The 16,191-nt window shown below is 33.8% G+C and overlaps 1 protein-coding gene across 4 annotated transcripts in view; it reads right to left on the bottom strand.

Annotated features, from left to right (window-relative positions):
* Nucleotides 1-6,965: 6,965 nt before the first annotated feature.
* The window catches only part of LOC136034037 (sorbitol dehydrogenase-like), a 72,099-nt gene continuing 62,873 nt past the window's right edge, over nucleotides 6,966-16,191 (bottom strand). For all 4 annotated transcript variants that reach the window (XM_065715103.1, XM_065715104.1, XM_065715105.1 and 1 more), the window contains 3 exons: nucleotides 13,802-13,977; nucleotides 12,975-13,096; nucleotides 6,966-7,216 (listed from right to left, as the gene is read on the bottom strand). In XM_065715103.1, coding sequence (XP_065571175.1) covers nucleotides 7,060-7,216; nucleotides 12,975-13,096; nucleotides 13,802-13,977 — 455 coding nt within the window. In that variant the 3' untranslated portion in view covers nucleotides 6,966-7,059. The remainder of the gene's footprint in view (nucleotides 7,217-12,974; nucleotides 13,097-13,801; nucleotides 13,978-16,191) is intronic.

Here is a 16,191-nt window from a genome sequence, read left to right on the forward strand (position 1 = left end):
AGTAAAATATATAACTTTTTTTTACTGTACAAAATGTTTAAATTTATAACTTTTGTTAGTAAGGTGTAACTTGTTGTGAAGTTTAATCTCCAAAATCAGTTTCAAGCGTTAATAATAGCTGATATAGAGAGGGGCTTCTCAAACTTTTTCATTCACGATCCCATTTGTGATTCTGAGTTTCCTGGTGACCCCATATAGATACAAAAGAAAGATAAATAAATATATTTTAATGGTTGTCATTTATTAGGTAACAATGTACATATAGACATGAAAATGTGCAGCTTTAGAATCCGTTTAGAAATATACAAAAATCTAAAGTAAAAACTGCACAAAAAGTTGTAAAATTAGATTCATTATAGTTATAAAAAAAATTATATGCCCTATTTTTCATAAAAATTGAATTTTTTTTTTGCAAAAAAATCAATAAAAGGGAATTTTATGAACGTCTTTGTTCACTGGAATATATTCGAACGCGATCGTTGAGTGGCAAGTATGAATTTAAAATCAAAGAAAAAATCTAATGACATGGATGTGCCTGTTTTTTTTATTGCATAAAAAATTAGTTCTTGGTGGAATGTATGAGACTGCTGGACAAAAGACATCTTCAACATTTTTTAGCGATGAACGAAATTGGGATTTAATACATGTTAAGCTGAGAAAGTAACTTAACATAAATATGTTATGTAGAATGGCAAAAGATTGTTTAACACCATATCAGCATTGTGGGAGAATTGATTCTGATCGGTTCTGATCCGGAATTCAGTGAATGCTTTTTTTTAATTATAATTTGAGCTTGAGTCGCTCGAAAGCTTAGCAAACTCCTTTTGAGCTTTAAGTGAACGGTGGCCAATCTCACCTCAGACAATCCAAGACAGCTTTTCGATCCAAGCTACCTTTTTGAAATCAATACTTAAGAAAAAAAATGTACGGAACTGTGTTTTTAGCGCTTTTAACTCATCTAAAATAATATTTCTAATAAAATTTTACAAGGATTTCTCTCAATTATGAAGTTATCGACACATTTTGAACGAATAGTTTTCTATCCTAATTTCAAAGTATTGATTTTTAAATTATAACTTTCAATTTTGCCATTCGAAGCAAATATATCGCAATTTCTTTCCTTGAAGAGGATAGTTGACAATGTTTAATTTTGCAAAGAACTCTGACAAATAACGCAGGTTGGATAGCCATAAGCCATTTTGAAAAAAAAACACAAGTAAATACTTTCCTTTGGCTGCAAATATTTTCATTTCATTCCTTAATGACAATAATCTTCTTAAACTTTGACCTTTTGTCATCAACCTTACTTCTGCATGTAACAGTAAAGTTAATATCAGAAATTCTACTTGAGACAGTGTCATTCGACAAAGGAATATTTTGAAAATCATCACCATATTTACTTCCATGTAGTATTTCTGCAATTTTAATAGCAGCAGGCAGTACAAGATCTTCTCCAATGGTGAAAGGCTTTTTATTTTTACCAAAGCAGTATGACAATCCATATGCCCCTAGTAAATATTTTTCATTAATTTTCTTTTTATTTAAAGATTTATACAGTCTTTCAAAATATTATTTTGGTTTTACTGATATTCGAAACATGCTTTGATTCAAGATGTCTTTTTAATTTTAATGGTTTCATAGTCTCCAGAGCCAATAATTTAGTGTAGTTCAAACAAAGTGGTTGTTCCTAACCCTTACAGTTTTGTAATGTAAAGCCAAATCAAACAGTTCGTGGTAACGAACTGTAGTAAGGAGCGACCCGGCTCAATAGTAACCAAAACTCTAAAAAATTGAATTTTGATATCAATAGCTACATCAAAAGAATCGCATTTTAATGCTGATTTAAATATATAAGTTTCATCAAGTTTAGTTTTACCCATCAAAAGTTACGAGCCTGAGAAATTTGCCTTATTTAGGAAACCAGGGGAAACACCCCCTAAAAGTAGTAGGATCTTAGCGAAAATGACATCATCAGATTCAGCGTATCAGAGAACCCTACTGTAGAAGTTTCAAGCTCCTATCTACAAAAATGTGGAATTTTGTATTTTTTGCCAGAAGACAAATCACGGGTGCGTGTTTATTTGTTTGTTTGTTTTTGTTTTTTTTTCTTTTTCCCAGGGGTCATCGTATCGACCAAGTGGTCCTAGAATGTCGTAAGAGGGCTCATTCTAACGGAAATGAAAAGTTCTAGTGCCCTTTTTAAGTGACCAAAAAATTGGAGGACATCTAGGCCCCCTCCCACGCTCATTTTTTTCCCAAAGTCAACGGATCAAAATTTTGAGATAGCCATTTTGTTCAGCATAGTCGAAAACCATAATAACTATGTCTTTGGGGATGACTTACTCCCCCACGATCCCTGGGGGAGGGGCTGCAAGTTACAAACTTTGACCAGTGTTTACATATAGTAATGGTTATTGGGAAGTGTACAGACGTTTTCAGGGGGATCTTTTTTGTTTGGGGGTGGGGCTGAGGAGAGGGGGCTATGTTGGAGGATCTTTCCTTGGAGGAATCTGTCATGGGGGAAGAAAAATTCAATGAAAAGGGCGCAAGATTCTCTAGCATTACTATAAGAAAACAATGAAAAATAAACATGAAAACGTTTTTTTCAAATGAAAGGAAGAAGTAGCATTGAAACTTAAAACGAACAGAGATTATTACGCACATGAGGGGTTCTAAAAATACTTTAGCATAAAGAGCGTGGTATTTAGGAGGAGATAAATACCTTGCTCTTTATGCTAAAGTATTTTTAGTAATTTCAACTATTTATTCTACGGCCTTTCTGATTCAGGGGTTATTCTTAAGGAATTGGGACAAAACTTACGATTTAGTGTAAAGAACGAGGTATTAACGAAGGTACAAACCCCCTCATATACATAATAAAAATTAAAGAATATAAAAGTTTGTTACGTAAGTTAATTCTAAAGTTACGTATATTTTTTGCTAATAAAAAAATTCGTTAAAATTAAAATTAATAGTTGCCGTTTTATGTAACCGAAAAATTGCATGGCAACTAGGCCTCCTTCCCCCTCCCATATTTCTCAAAATCGTATGATCAAAACTAAGAGAAAGCCATTTAGCCAAAAAAGGAATTAATATGCAAATTTCATTTGAATAGTTTACGTGTGGAGAGTCAAAATCAAACATGCATTAATTCAAAAACGTTCAGAAATTACATAAAAAACTAGTTTTTTTAACTGAAAGTAAGGAGCGACATTAAAACTTAAAACGAACAGAAATTACTCCGTATATGAAATGGATTGTCCCCTCCGCAATCCCTCGCTCTTTACGCTAAAGTTTGACTCTTTGCCACAATTCTGCTTTTTAAAACAATTAAAAGCTTTAGCGTAAAGAGCGAGGGATTGCGGAGGGGACAATCCATTTCATATACGGAGTAATTTCTGTTCGTTTTAAGTTTTAATGTCGCTCCTTACTTTCAGTTAAAAAAACTAGTTTTTTTATGTAATTAAAGAAAAGAACCATCATATTTTTATCTTTTTCGCACATTAGAAGCCTATTTCTCTAAACTTTGTCCTGCCCAAGGAGACTTTGTTGCATTATCATCTGAAAGCAGAAAAGCAGAACACCAGAAAGCAGAAAACCCAGTGTTGCCAGGAGGTGAACCAAAAAACAAGCCAGAGCCTTGAAATACAATCTTTACAGCGCACAACCCAATCTCCAAGAACATAATCCTGGACATACTGGAAGAATTGACAAACGAAGAACTTTTAGTTCGTCCTCGCCAGCTTTTCTTGCTCAGAGATTACAGCTTCGTTACATGACGTGAAATTTTTTGGATTGAAATAATGTATAGATTGCTGAAGAAAATAATTTTTTGCCGAAATAGTAGTTAATGCCAAAAAATAAGTCAGATCACAATAAAATTAGCGAAGATTTAAGCTGGTGGGTAGATTCTAAAAATTTTCCCGCCAGTCACCATTAAAATAAGCCAATATGGCAGGAAATAAGCCAACATGGCCACACTGAGAAGAGCATCAATACTACAATAGTTCACATTACAGTCACTGTTATTAAATCATTGTCTCACCGCGGGTGTTTGCACGCACTCCAACCTTTGTTTTTGTGCAGGTGTGTAAGTGTAACTCCACAAATAAACATCTAGATGTTATACAATAATGTATTTAAATATCTGATATCAAAATCTCTCGCAGCCCCATTATTTTGCTACGTAGCCCCATTTGGGGTCGTGACCCATAGTTTGAGAAGGCCTTGTTTATTGTATTCTGTTTCGTTTGTTTAGTAGATGTACGCTCTTGGAGTCACCAGACATCTAGAACATTGCTGAATCATGTGTTTGACAAGAATTGACTACAAATATACTTAGACTTTAGTTGATTCACCTCTACTGCACTCTCCGCCATGGTCAGACATAGCTGGTGGCTCCACACCCAAGGACTGGACAAGCAAAAAATACCTGAGGAAATTTGGTGCCATCTTCTGGGCAAGTTGAGCGTGAAAAATTATATACATATATATCGACCGATATCTTTTCCCGATATCCGATAATGACACTAACCCTCATATTGACCCCATAATACCGGTTGGACCCTAATCTCTAGTTTGGCTCAAGCTAAAACCATAGTCCTAGTTCTATGTAAACCTCTCGAATCAAGCTCTTACATCAAATATATGAAGGTAAAGAAATCTTCAAATTAGATATTTGAATTATAAAAATAGATATTTGGATATTATGAAAATAGGTCGACAGGTCAAAGAGATATTGTCAAAATAGGTCCACCCTTCTTCACTATGAGGGCATGTCACCAGGGATTCCCTTTCAGGAACAGGGATGGAGGGAGGAGCTTGTGACAGAACGGAGAACGCAAAACATCTTCTGAATTAACGCGAAATCCATATACTGTTTTTTTTTTGTTTTTTTTACTAAATATCCCATTTTTTTTAACCACGACTAAATTTTGGTGTTTGGATACAGGACTTGTTGCTTGTTCATAGGATGTTTGTAAGAAGGATTTGGTACCAATGAAGATTTATATCTATCTCTTGAAATGGTTTGAAATCTATAAACGGGCATCATTCATCTGTTTTCATTCATCTGGTTTCACAATTCGTGGTAACAAACTGTAAGTAAGGAGCAGCTTGGCCCAATAGTAACTAAAACTCTAAAACCGGAATTTTAATCTTAATAAATATCTCAAAACACTTGGCTTTTTGTGCTGATTCCAAGTATGTAAAATCTATTCAATTTAATGTTACCAATTAAAAGCTACGAGCCGCAGAATATTTGTCTGATTTTGAAAAAGAGAGGAAACATCCCCAAGTCAAGCAATCCTAATGAAAACAATACTATCAGATTCATTATATTAAAGAAGCCTACTATTAAGCTATCAAGCTCCTATGTACAAAAATGTGGAATTTTTTAATTTTTTTTGCCAGAATAAAGATCACAGATCTTTTATTTTGTTGTTTTTTTTTATCTTTTTCTCAGGGGTGATCATTGAACCAGTGGTACTAAGAAATTAGAAGATAGTCCGAACGAAAATCAAAAGATTCTAGTGCCCTTTTCAATTGACCGAAAAATTTGGAGGGCAATTAGCCCCCTACCATGCCTATTTTGTTCATATAGTGTTTGTTGTTGAGAAATATGCAGAAAATATTCAAGTGATTTTCTACGGGTAGGGAAGGTCCACCGGTTGAAGTTTCTGCGGGGAGGAAGGAAATTTTTTCACACGTCGAGAGGAGGGAAGGGGAAGTGATTTCCTGGTATGGTCTGAAAATTGGTCAGAGACTAAATAAAATAAAACAAGTTTTTTCCAACAGGAATTAAGGAGCCAGATTAGAAATTAAAAATAATAAAAAATATTTCGTATATGAAGGCGCCTACCGCTTCCTCAATCCTCGCTCTTTTCCCTAATGTTTGACATTTTGTCATGATTCTATAGGAAAGACTATTCAAACACAAGGCCCATTGGTTTTGAATGGGAAGTATTTTTAAGAACTCTAAGACTTTAGCGTAAAGATTAAGGGTTAAGGAAGGGGCAGCCCCTCTCATGTACAGAATAATTTCTATTCTTTTCAAGATTGAATCCTGCTCCTTATTTGCATTTGAAATACCTTGTTTTTTTATTTAATCTCTGTAAACACCATCATAGTCCCAAATATTAGCTAATTTTGCAGATTAAGTAGCCATCCATACCTGAAAATTCTCTTCAGCTTAATTTAACTAACTTAACTTCAACCTAACTTAACTAACTCAGCCTAACCTAACGTAGCCATCCATAGCTGAAAATAGTCTTCAGCTTAACTATTCTTCAGCTTAACTTAGCTAACTTAACTTCAAATCAACTAACTTAGCCTAACCTAACCTAACGTAGCCATCCATAGCTGAAAAATTCTCTTCAGCTTAACTATTCTTCAGCTTAACTTAACTAACTTCAACTCAACTTAACTAACTCAGCCTAACCTAACGTAGCCATCCATAGCTGAAAATTCTCTTCAGCTTACTTATACGGCAATGCATCATAGCTCTAGCTAACATTTTTTATTCCTGTGAAGTCAACTGCTGTGAAGTCTAATCACCAATTCTTTTCCAGCTCGCCATGTACTATCTACTAATCATTAGAGAATCTCATTTCTTCTTTATTCGTGCGTATCACATTTTTCAAATTATATTCATGACTAAGGAATGAAACCAATAATGAAATAAGCAGAACGTTTTGATAAAGAAAACACTCAAAGCAGACATACGGCATTCTATTTCATTGGTTCTTCGTGTAATAATATCCATAACGCCAGATCTAAACAACGCCAAAATAGCGTTGTTTTTGATCCAGAGCGGGAAGACCAGAATCTAAGCGCGTTAGTGTACTAATTGATTCCTGGTATAATGTTTGTTAATATCCATAACATCAGATATAGATAACGCCAAAATAGCGTTATGCTTCCGGAGTTGGAAAACCAGAACCTAAGTGCGTTAGTTTACCCATTGGTTCTTAATTTAACGTTTATTAATATCTATAACGCTCCCAGATTAAAAATGACACATAATTTTTCTATTTCGTACACGGCTTGGTATAGAGACGACTATGCAGCATTGGAGCACTTAATCATGATCTTTATTCCTTTCCCTTCTTTGGCTGTTTCAAAGGCTTTTACTGTTTCTGAGAGACTAAATCGATGAGTAACTAATGGTTTTACGTTCACTCGTCCTGTTGCGACAAGATCCAAAGCAATTGGGTAACTGAAAGTAAATATAAAACTATAAGTTAAATAAAAAAAAATAAAAATTAATATATTAATTTAATATATAATATAAATTTAATATCCAAAGCAATTGGGTAACTGAAAGTAAATATAAAACTATAAGTTAAATAAAAAAAATTTAAATTTAATATAGCTTTTTAAACAGAAAATTATTTAGACAAATGTACATACTGACCTCTTCCAACTGATATTTTGATTACTAGGAAGCTTTTAAAAGATATTGCCGCGTTTTGACAATCAAAAAATATTGGCAGCCGATAGCAACCAAGCAACGTTACTAATTGTGAGCTCCCTCTGCTATACCTGCTTGAAACTTTCATGGAAGGTCTACCATGACAAAACCGAAGAAGTGAATTTTGAAAACAACGGGTCTCTGGCCAGCAGAAGGAAAACAGAGAAGAAAAGTAATCCAACCAGTTCTTCGCGTGTGTAAAGCGTCGTCAGCGTTTTTAAGTTCTTTTGCTTTTCAACGCTGAGGACGTATACAATCTTTAAAAGATATGATCACGTTCTGACAATCAAAAAATCTTACACGTTTTGACATATATATAAATATAAAGAATTGTTCTGGGTGCCCGGCTGACTGAGCATATTTCAAACAGTAGGCTGTACAAAAGGTATGGTTCAATCCCTCTTTCTAGGGCTATAATGAGAGAAAAGTTGAGATGGCTAGGGCACGTTCTGCAGATGAAGAATGACAGATTACCAAAGGTGATCCTTTTCACCCACCCTTTAGGGCTAAATGGAAAGCAGGTCGTCCGCGGTTGGGTTGGGAGGATTTCATAAAGAAAAATTGTAAGGAAATAGGAACTTCCTGGGAGGGAGTAAAGAGGGAGGCTTTGAATAGACTGGGATGGAAGAGGAGCGTGCTTAGCTGTGTTGGCCTCATGCAGGTTGGTGCTGCGGTGAGTTGTTAGTAATAGTGGTAATAAAAAAGAATTAATAGGAAAATCATTCGGATGGGTGACGCTATCCTGGGATGATAAAACGTTAAAATTATCAGGTAAAATCCATAGTTACTTGTTTAAATATGTTTATTTGTGTAAAGACCTGGAAAATCGAAAATTTCTAATTTTGGAGCGGAAAAAATCGCGATCATTAAAATTTTATACACTGAGCGTAACTGAATTGAATATAAACTATATATCAAAAAGTTGGTTATGAAGGCATAATATGATATTATATTCATCTTGCTTAGATTTATACCCCCACTAAAATCAACACACTCGATCTATTGGTTCAATCCTATTACCCGTATCTTCGTTATGTTTTTTTCTGTGTCTTCTTATCCATGTTGTTTCGTTAAAATATTTCTAAATTTTTGCTTTTTTTAAAAGGTAAGTTATGTCTACTCTTTGATCATGTGATGATCAAAATCAGCTCGATCATCATCATGATCATTAAGATCATCAAATTCACCGTTAGTGCCTTGTCGGTTACCCAGCTACATTGAAATTTGAGAATCAGGCTGTTGAAAAGCATATACGTTTTACAAATGCATACAACAGAAAATTTTTCGTTATTAATAATTATTTAAATTAAAATTATTTAGTTATCTTTGTAAAGTTATTTTTATCTTATTTTATTAATTAATCAATAATTCATTAATTATTTTCATTTATTAACTGTGCCATCTTCTTTATTTTAATAAAATTAACATTTCAAAACAAAATGAAAATCAATTTTGAAAATCAAAATTGAAATTTTACACCCTAAAATTTCTGCACCCGACACAAAAGCAGCATTTGTCCCTCTCCTAAAACCACCTCTATTATGCATAAGCAAGATACAGAACATTCCAGAAATCATTTGCTTCCAAATTTTCTATTCTGGTTTCTTCCCAATAGAATATTTCAATTTAAGTCATTTGCATCTCTATGAACCGATTCAATGGCAATACCTCTGCGTCCTTTTTTACTAAATGTGCCATGCAAGGCCATCTTGCGTCACAAAAATACAGCCATGTAAATAAAAAGCAAGCAAAACATGTCATTAACCTATCATAGTATCAAACAGACGTCTAGTATAGTATATGCTTAAAGTTCACGTTACTGGCATACCTCAAAATATAGCGCTAAAAATAACATTTTCGAGAGTTAAAAAATGAAATTAAAACTGTTTATTTTGACAAATATCCGAAATTTTCTTTTAAAAAAAGTTATTTTAAGTCAAGATTAATGCAGCATTATTTTTATAAATAATATCTAAACTTCAGGGTAAGAAAAGAAAACAGAAAATTTAAACGTAATTTTCAAAATATTCATCATTTAAGGCCACTACAAAAAATCGTCACAAATACGAGAGTAAAACGTTATTTAAGAAATTCACTATTCTCGCCAACTTATTAGACCCCCTTATAAGAAAGGTGATAAGAGTGAATGTGGTAATTAAAGTGGGATTAGCTTGTTTTCTGTAGGAAGCAAATCACTTAGTATGTCAACATTTTTTATACTTAGATGCTCAATATGAAATTTAAAGAGAAAAATAGTGTGTTTTTGAAAAGGGAAAGGATGTGTACACCAAATTTTCACTCTTAGATTAATAATTAAGAAGTGCTCGAGTCACCATAACCCTTTAGTCCTTAATTTTATAGATTATGAGCAAGCGTTTGGTTCAGCAAATAGAAGAACTTTAGCAGAGGTTTTATCTATGTAGAGTATTAAATAAAAAAAACAAATTTTTTTAACTGAAAGTAAGGAGCGACATTAAAACTTAAAACGAACAGAAATTACTTCGTATATGAAAGAGGCTGCTTCTTCATCAACGCCCCGCTCTTTACGCTAAAGTTTGACTCTTTCTCTCAATTCTTCTTTTTAAAACAGTAAAAAACTTTAGCGTAAAGAGCGGGGCGTTGATGAGGAAGCAGCCTCTTTCATATACGAAGTAATTTCTGTTCGTTTTAAGTTTTAATGTCGCTCCTTACTTTCAGTTAAAAAAACTTGTTTTTTTTATTTAATTTCTGAACGTTTTTGAATCAATGCATGTTTTGATTTTGGCTCTCCGCAGAGGAATAATTAAAACGAAATTTGCATATTTTTATTTTTGGCTAAATGGCTTTTTCATAATTTTGATCGAATGATTTTGAGAAAAAAAGAGCGGGGGAGGAAGCCTAGTTGCCCTCCGATTTTTTGGTTAATTAAAAAGGCAACTCGAACATTTAATTTTTTACGAATCTTTTTATTAGTAAAAGATTTACGTAACTTATAAATTAGCTTGCGTAAAGAACTTTTGTATTCTCATATTTTTATTTCATATATGAGGGGGTTCGCCCCCTCGTCAGTACCTCGCTCTTTACACTAAAGCTTAAATTTTGTCCCAATTCATTAAGAATGACCCCTGAATCACAAAAGCCGTAGAATAAATAGTTGAAATTACTAAAAATACTTTAGCGTAAAGAGCGAGGTATTAGGAGGAGGTGAGCCCTTCATATGGGTAATAATTTCTGTTTGTTTTAAGTTTTAATGCTCCTCCTTACTTCCAGCTGAAAGAACTTTTTCATATTTATTTTTTCATTGTTTTTTTTTAAATAATGCTAGTAAATCCTGCGCTCCCTTCATGGAGATTTTCTTCCCCCATGACAAATTATCGATGGAAAATTCCCCCAGCATATCCCCCTCTTCTCAAACCCTCCCCCCAACCAAAAAAATCCTACTGAAAACGCCTGTACACTTCCCAGTAATCATTACTATATGTAAGCACTGGTCAAAGTTTGTAACTTGTTGCCCCTCCCACGGGGACTGTGGGGGAGTAAGTCGTCCCCAAAGACATAGTTAAAAGGTTTTTCGACTACGCTGAATAAAATGGCTATCTCAGAATTTTGATCCGTTGACTTTGGTAAAATAATTAGCGTGGGAGGGGGCCTAGGTGCCCTCCAATTTTTTTGGTCACTTAAAAAGGGCACTAGAACTTTTCATTTCCGTTAGAATTAGCCCTCTTGCTACATTCTAGGACAACTGGGTCGATACGATCACCCCTGGGAAAAAAACAATAACAAATAAACACGCATCCGTGATCTGCCTTCTGGCAAAAAATACAAAATTCCACATTTTTGTAGATAGGAGCTTGAAACTTCTACAGTAGGGTTCTCTGATACGCTGAATCGGATGGTGTGACTTTCGTTAAGTTCGTTACCAGGAACTGTTTGATAACAGATAAATACATTAACGTGATTAGTGTTATGTACGAGAATAGCATTGCAATGGTTAAGGTAGGAAATGAGGTTGGTAGCTGGGTTTGTACTGAATCAGGAGTTAGGCAGGGATGCATACTACCCCCCTTTTATATGTATTAATTTGCTCGACTTTATCGTAGAGAACGTGACAAAGGATATGGGAGAGCATGGAGTTAAATCGGAAAGCAAAACTCTGCTAGACTTAGATAATTTGTTGATTATGCAAATTATGTTGATAATTTATTGATTATGTTGATAATTTTGATTATGCAAATTATGTTGATAATTTGATATATAATATACAAATTAAAATTTAAAATATAAATATATTCATTTAAATATATTTAAATACATTTAAAATATAATATACAAATTATGTAGATAATTTGAGCGTCCTAAATGAAAATGTATGCAAAATGAATTCGCTTTTAGAGGTTTTGAGAATCAAGTGTGCAAGAGTAGACTTGAAAATTAATGTTGTGAAGACTAAATCATAAAGACTGGGAATTGGTGAAGATGAAGAACTGATGTTGAGTAACAAGAAGATCAATCAAGTGGACAGCTTCAATCAAGTGAAGCTTACCAAGGTAAGCTTCACTTGCCTTGGTAATATTATTAGTAAGGATGGTGAATTCAGTAAAGATATTAAAAGCAGAATGGTTAAGACCAAGGGTATTTTTAACAGTTGAAAACAATTCGGGAGAATAGGAAGATAAGCGTGCGAACCAAGATTAGAATATTGGAAGCTACACTGATGACAGTGGTCAAAGATGGCTCTGAAGCAGGGGCACTAGAAAAGACGGAGGGGGATTTGTTAGATTTAATGTCAGCTTAAAGTACTTCAACACTAAGCTGTACGAAATATGCGGTGCTATACCAATTCCTAGGGCTATAATGAGACAAAGTTTAAGAACGCTAGGACCCTTTCTGCGGATGGAAGATGACAGATTACCATAGATCATCCTTTTCAGCCATCCATCTCAGACCATACGAGAAGCTTGAATTCCCCGAATTGAGTTGGAGAAGTTCTAGAGAATGATTTAAGGGACATTGAAACTCCTTGGAAGGGTGCAAAGAGGGAAGTTTTGAATAAATTGGGAGGGAGGAGGATCGTACGTAGCTGTGTTGACCTCAGGCGGCTTTGTGTTGCAGTGAGTTGGCAGTAGCAGCAATAGAAGTACTATAGTCAAGCCGGTATTAACTGATAATATTGAAATTTTTCTATAAGAATTTGACCCAAGATACTGCTCTTAACAGTTTTCCATAGTTTGATCCATAACATAACCTAACAGTCATATAAAAATAACATAATAATCCATAACCTTACAATCTTGCTAAAAATTAATGCTCATCTTAAATCTAAGGTGTCCCTATATACACCAGGAAGATCCCCAACCCCATCCCAAATAGAGAATAAAAACTCACTTTTTGAGACTTGACAGAGAATAGTCAGATTTCTACACCTTTATACCCCTGGACCTTGTTGAAAATTCGATATTACCAATTTTGTTAGTCCTTAATTCAATAAAAATGAGCGTAATGGATATAGTGTGTAAGAGCTTACCAATTCGCATATCTGAAAATCCCACGAATGTCAACTTCTCTTGCCGATGCATTTATAATGGGAATTTTCACTTCATCTGGACCACAGCCAACTAGGCATATAACACCACCAGACTTTGTAGACTGAAGAAAAAGATCAACAAAAGAAGTTTATAAAAACTGTTTGATCAAAAGCAACAACTATAGTTGATTTTTAGGGCTTACTATTTAAATTAAATTATTGAACTTTTATGTAAAATCTACAACTCTTTTATAAAATTATTATATTTTACAAAAGCTTTTATAAAATAATCCATATAAAATTTTAGAAATAAGAATGTATAATTTAATAATATACAATCAAATAAAATTTCAATAATGATAATATATAAATCGAATAATATGCAAATACTGTATAATATGTAATATTATGCAAATAATACATAAATTGTATTTATCAGAACATAAAATAGGGAGCGTATATATTTCGGTCCCACATCCGGGAGCCATTTCTCAAAAGAAAAAAAAGTACGACAAAAAGAAAAAAATGTTTTTAAAAACACAACACACACAAAAAAAAACACTACAAAACACACGAAGAAGAAAAAAAAATATAATAACAATAAATAAATAAGAAACTCACATTATAAACAAACTTCCAACACTGATGTTAAAAAACCTAAGAAAATACCAAAACGAATGTCTATAGTGAAACACTGCCTCCCCCCCTTTAATACACTTATAGATAAATGACCTTAACAATTATACGACTCGTATCGCAAATCACCCCCCTCCCCACCGCACCTCCATAAAAGAGAATGGAAACAAAATAAGAAAGCATAAAAATACCAATATTCCTAATCGCACGCTAGCCTCTGCACCGCAACATTCAATTGTAATATTGGGTCCACCATTTGTCGCTTGAACAATTTCTTTTATCATCTCAAGTTCCGTATGATTCTTAATATTTACAGCATAGTCTGCACCAAGAGAACGAGCAGTATCAAGTCGACTGTCTGATATATCTGCGAAACAAAAACAGTTGTTCATAACATCATTTCATCAGTAAAAATTCTAGACACTGACTTTTAACTGAACTATATGAAATAGAAACTGACTAATCATTTTTAAGTACATCCCCAAAAAAAAATTGATGGAAAAAGATTTCTAGATTTCACTAGCAATGATTTTTGGCGTTCCTCATTATTTGTGTATTCCCGATACGCTTCGGAAATACCAATTTGTTGTATTACTTAATATGACTATTAATATGTTAATATGTCTAAATATGTTATATAGACGTATAATATGTTATATAGTCAATATGACTATTTTATTAATACAGGATTTTTGGCTATCTGAATCACTATGTTTGTATTTCCGATCAAAATCTGCGCTAAAAAAAAACAGGCCGTGTTAAGTGGATCATCTAAGATATCTTCGAAATCAAAGCAAAAAAATTAAAAAAATAACCTGGCAGCAAAATCAAAAATAATAATTATTTTAGGACATTAATCTGATTTATGACCTAACTTGGAAAGTTGAACTTTATTGAATCAATGCAAGTTCCAATTTCCTATAAACATGCTCTTGCAGTCTCTTCTCACTGCGTTCAAATACATCCTGCTTTATTTGGCACCATATAGATTGATAAAGCGCAAAATTTTTGATAATCTATCATCATTCATCCGGACTTAGTCGTAAAGTTAGAAAAATTCCAGAAACAGGTGGAATGAAACACAAATGAGGTGAAATGAAACCAAAAGGAAAGAATTCTAGGATAAACTGTAGAGTATCATTAACTGAATAGTCTTTTAGACCACGCAGACATTTTAAATATAATCGAATTAAAATATGAACGTAAAATAAGTGAAATAAAACATAGAACAATAAAAAATGTAAACATATACATATATATATATATATATATATATATATATATATATATATATATATATATATATATATATATGTATATACCTATATATATAAAAATAAGTTGTCTGTCTGTGTGTCTGTCTGTCAGGTGACGTCATGTTTCTGTGTCGACTGACGTCATGAAGTTAGTTGTCGTCATTTTTGCTATGACGGTGACGTCATTAACGGTATTTAAGACATTTGTTCACGGAAAAATGTTTAATTGTAAAATGACCGAAGAACCTACAATGGCAACAGCCGAGGAAGCTGCTCAAAGAGTTTATGCCAAAAAACTTGCAGCTGATAGAGAAAGTAAGAAAAGAAAGCGTGCCGGGGAATCACAACAACAGCAAGAAAACAGGCTTGCGGCTAAAGAACGCAAAACCGCGCAGTTAGATGAAAATCCACCTGGATAGCGAGAGTCAAAACATATCAAAACTGAAAATGATAGCGATGATGATTGGGTTTGGGATTTTGACTTGGATAAGGTCATCAATGCCTACCAGATTTAAGTTAAAAAAACAAAGGTTCGTCAATATGTACTTCATAGTGACGCAGAAAAATAAAGAAGAAAAAGAAAACTGAAAAAAGAAAAAAGGTAAAAAACTAAAAAAAAACTAAAAAGAAAAAACACTCAAAGAGAAATTACAGACCGGGACACAAATGACGACCGAGACAGAGGGAATATAAGTGACGACCGGGAACCTCAAAGAGAAATTACAGACTGGGACACCCGGATACAAATCACGACCGGGACACAGGGAATATAAATGACGACCGGGACACAGGGACACAACTACAACGGCGACGCCGGGGGCACAGGCGGGATATATAAATGACGACCGGGACACAGGGATTGTTCGAATAGAAATTACAGACCGGGACACCGGGACACAAATGACGACCGGGACACCGGGACACGGGGAATATAAATGACGACCGGGACACTCAAAGAGAAATTACAAACTGGGACACCGGGACACAAATGACGACCGGGACACAGGGAATATAACTGTCTTGTTGGTTTTAACGTTTTAACTTTTTTGTTTTTGTTTGTAAAAAAAAATCCGTTGATAATATTTTTTTTTCTGGACTTGTTCCATAAGAGCTTGGTCATAAAAGCAGGAAGTTAGTGATAAGGTTGAAAAAAAACGGATGTGTTTGAATTACATAGAAGTAAAAAATATTATGGGAAAAAATCATCAAGTCGCCGTTAGTTAAATTACAATCGATCATAAAAGCCTGAACTAAATCATGCCATTCGAATCAACTTCGAAAAAGGAAAATCTTATGGAAAATAAAAAAGGTATCGTAAAAATCCG

The sequence above is a fragment of the Artemia franciscana genome, chromosome 12 (genome assembly GCF_032884065.1).
Source record: "Artemia franciscana chromosome 12, ASM3288406v1, whole genome shotgun sequence".
In the NCBI taxonomy this organism is placed as follows: Eukaryota; Metazoa; Arthropoda; class Branchiopoda; order Anostraca; family Artemiidae; genus Artemia; species Artemia franciscana.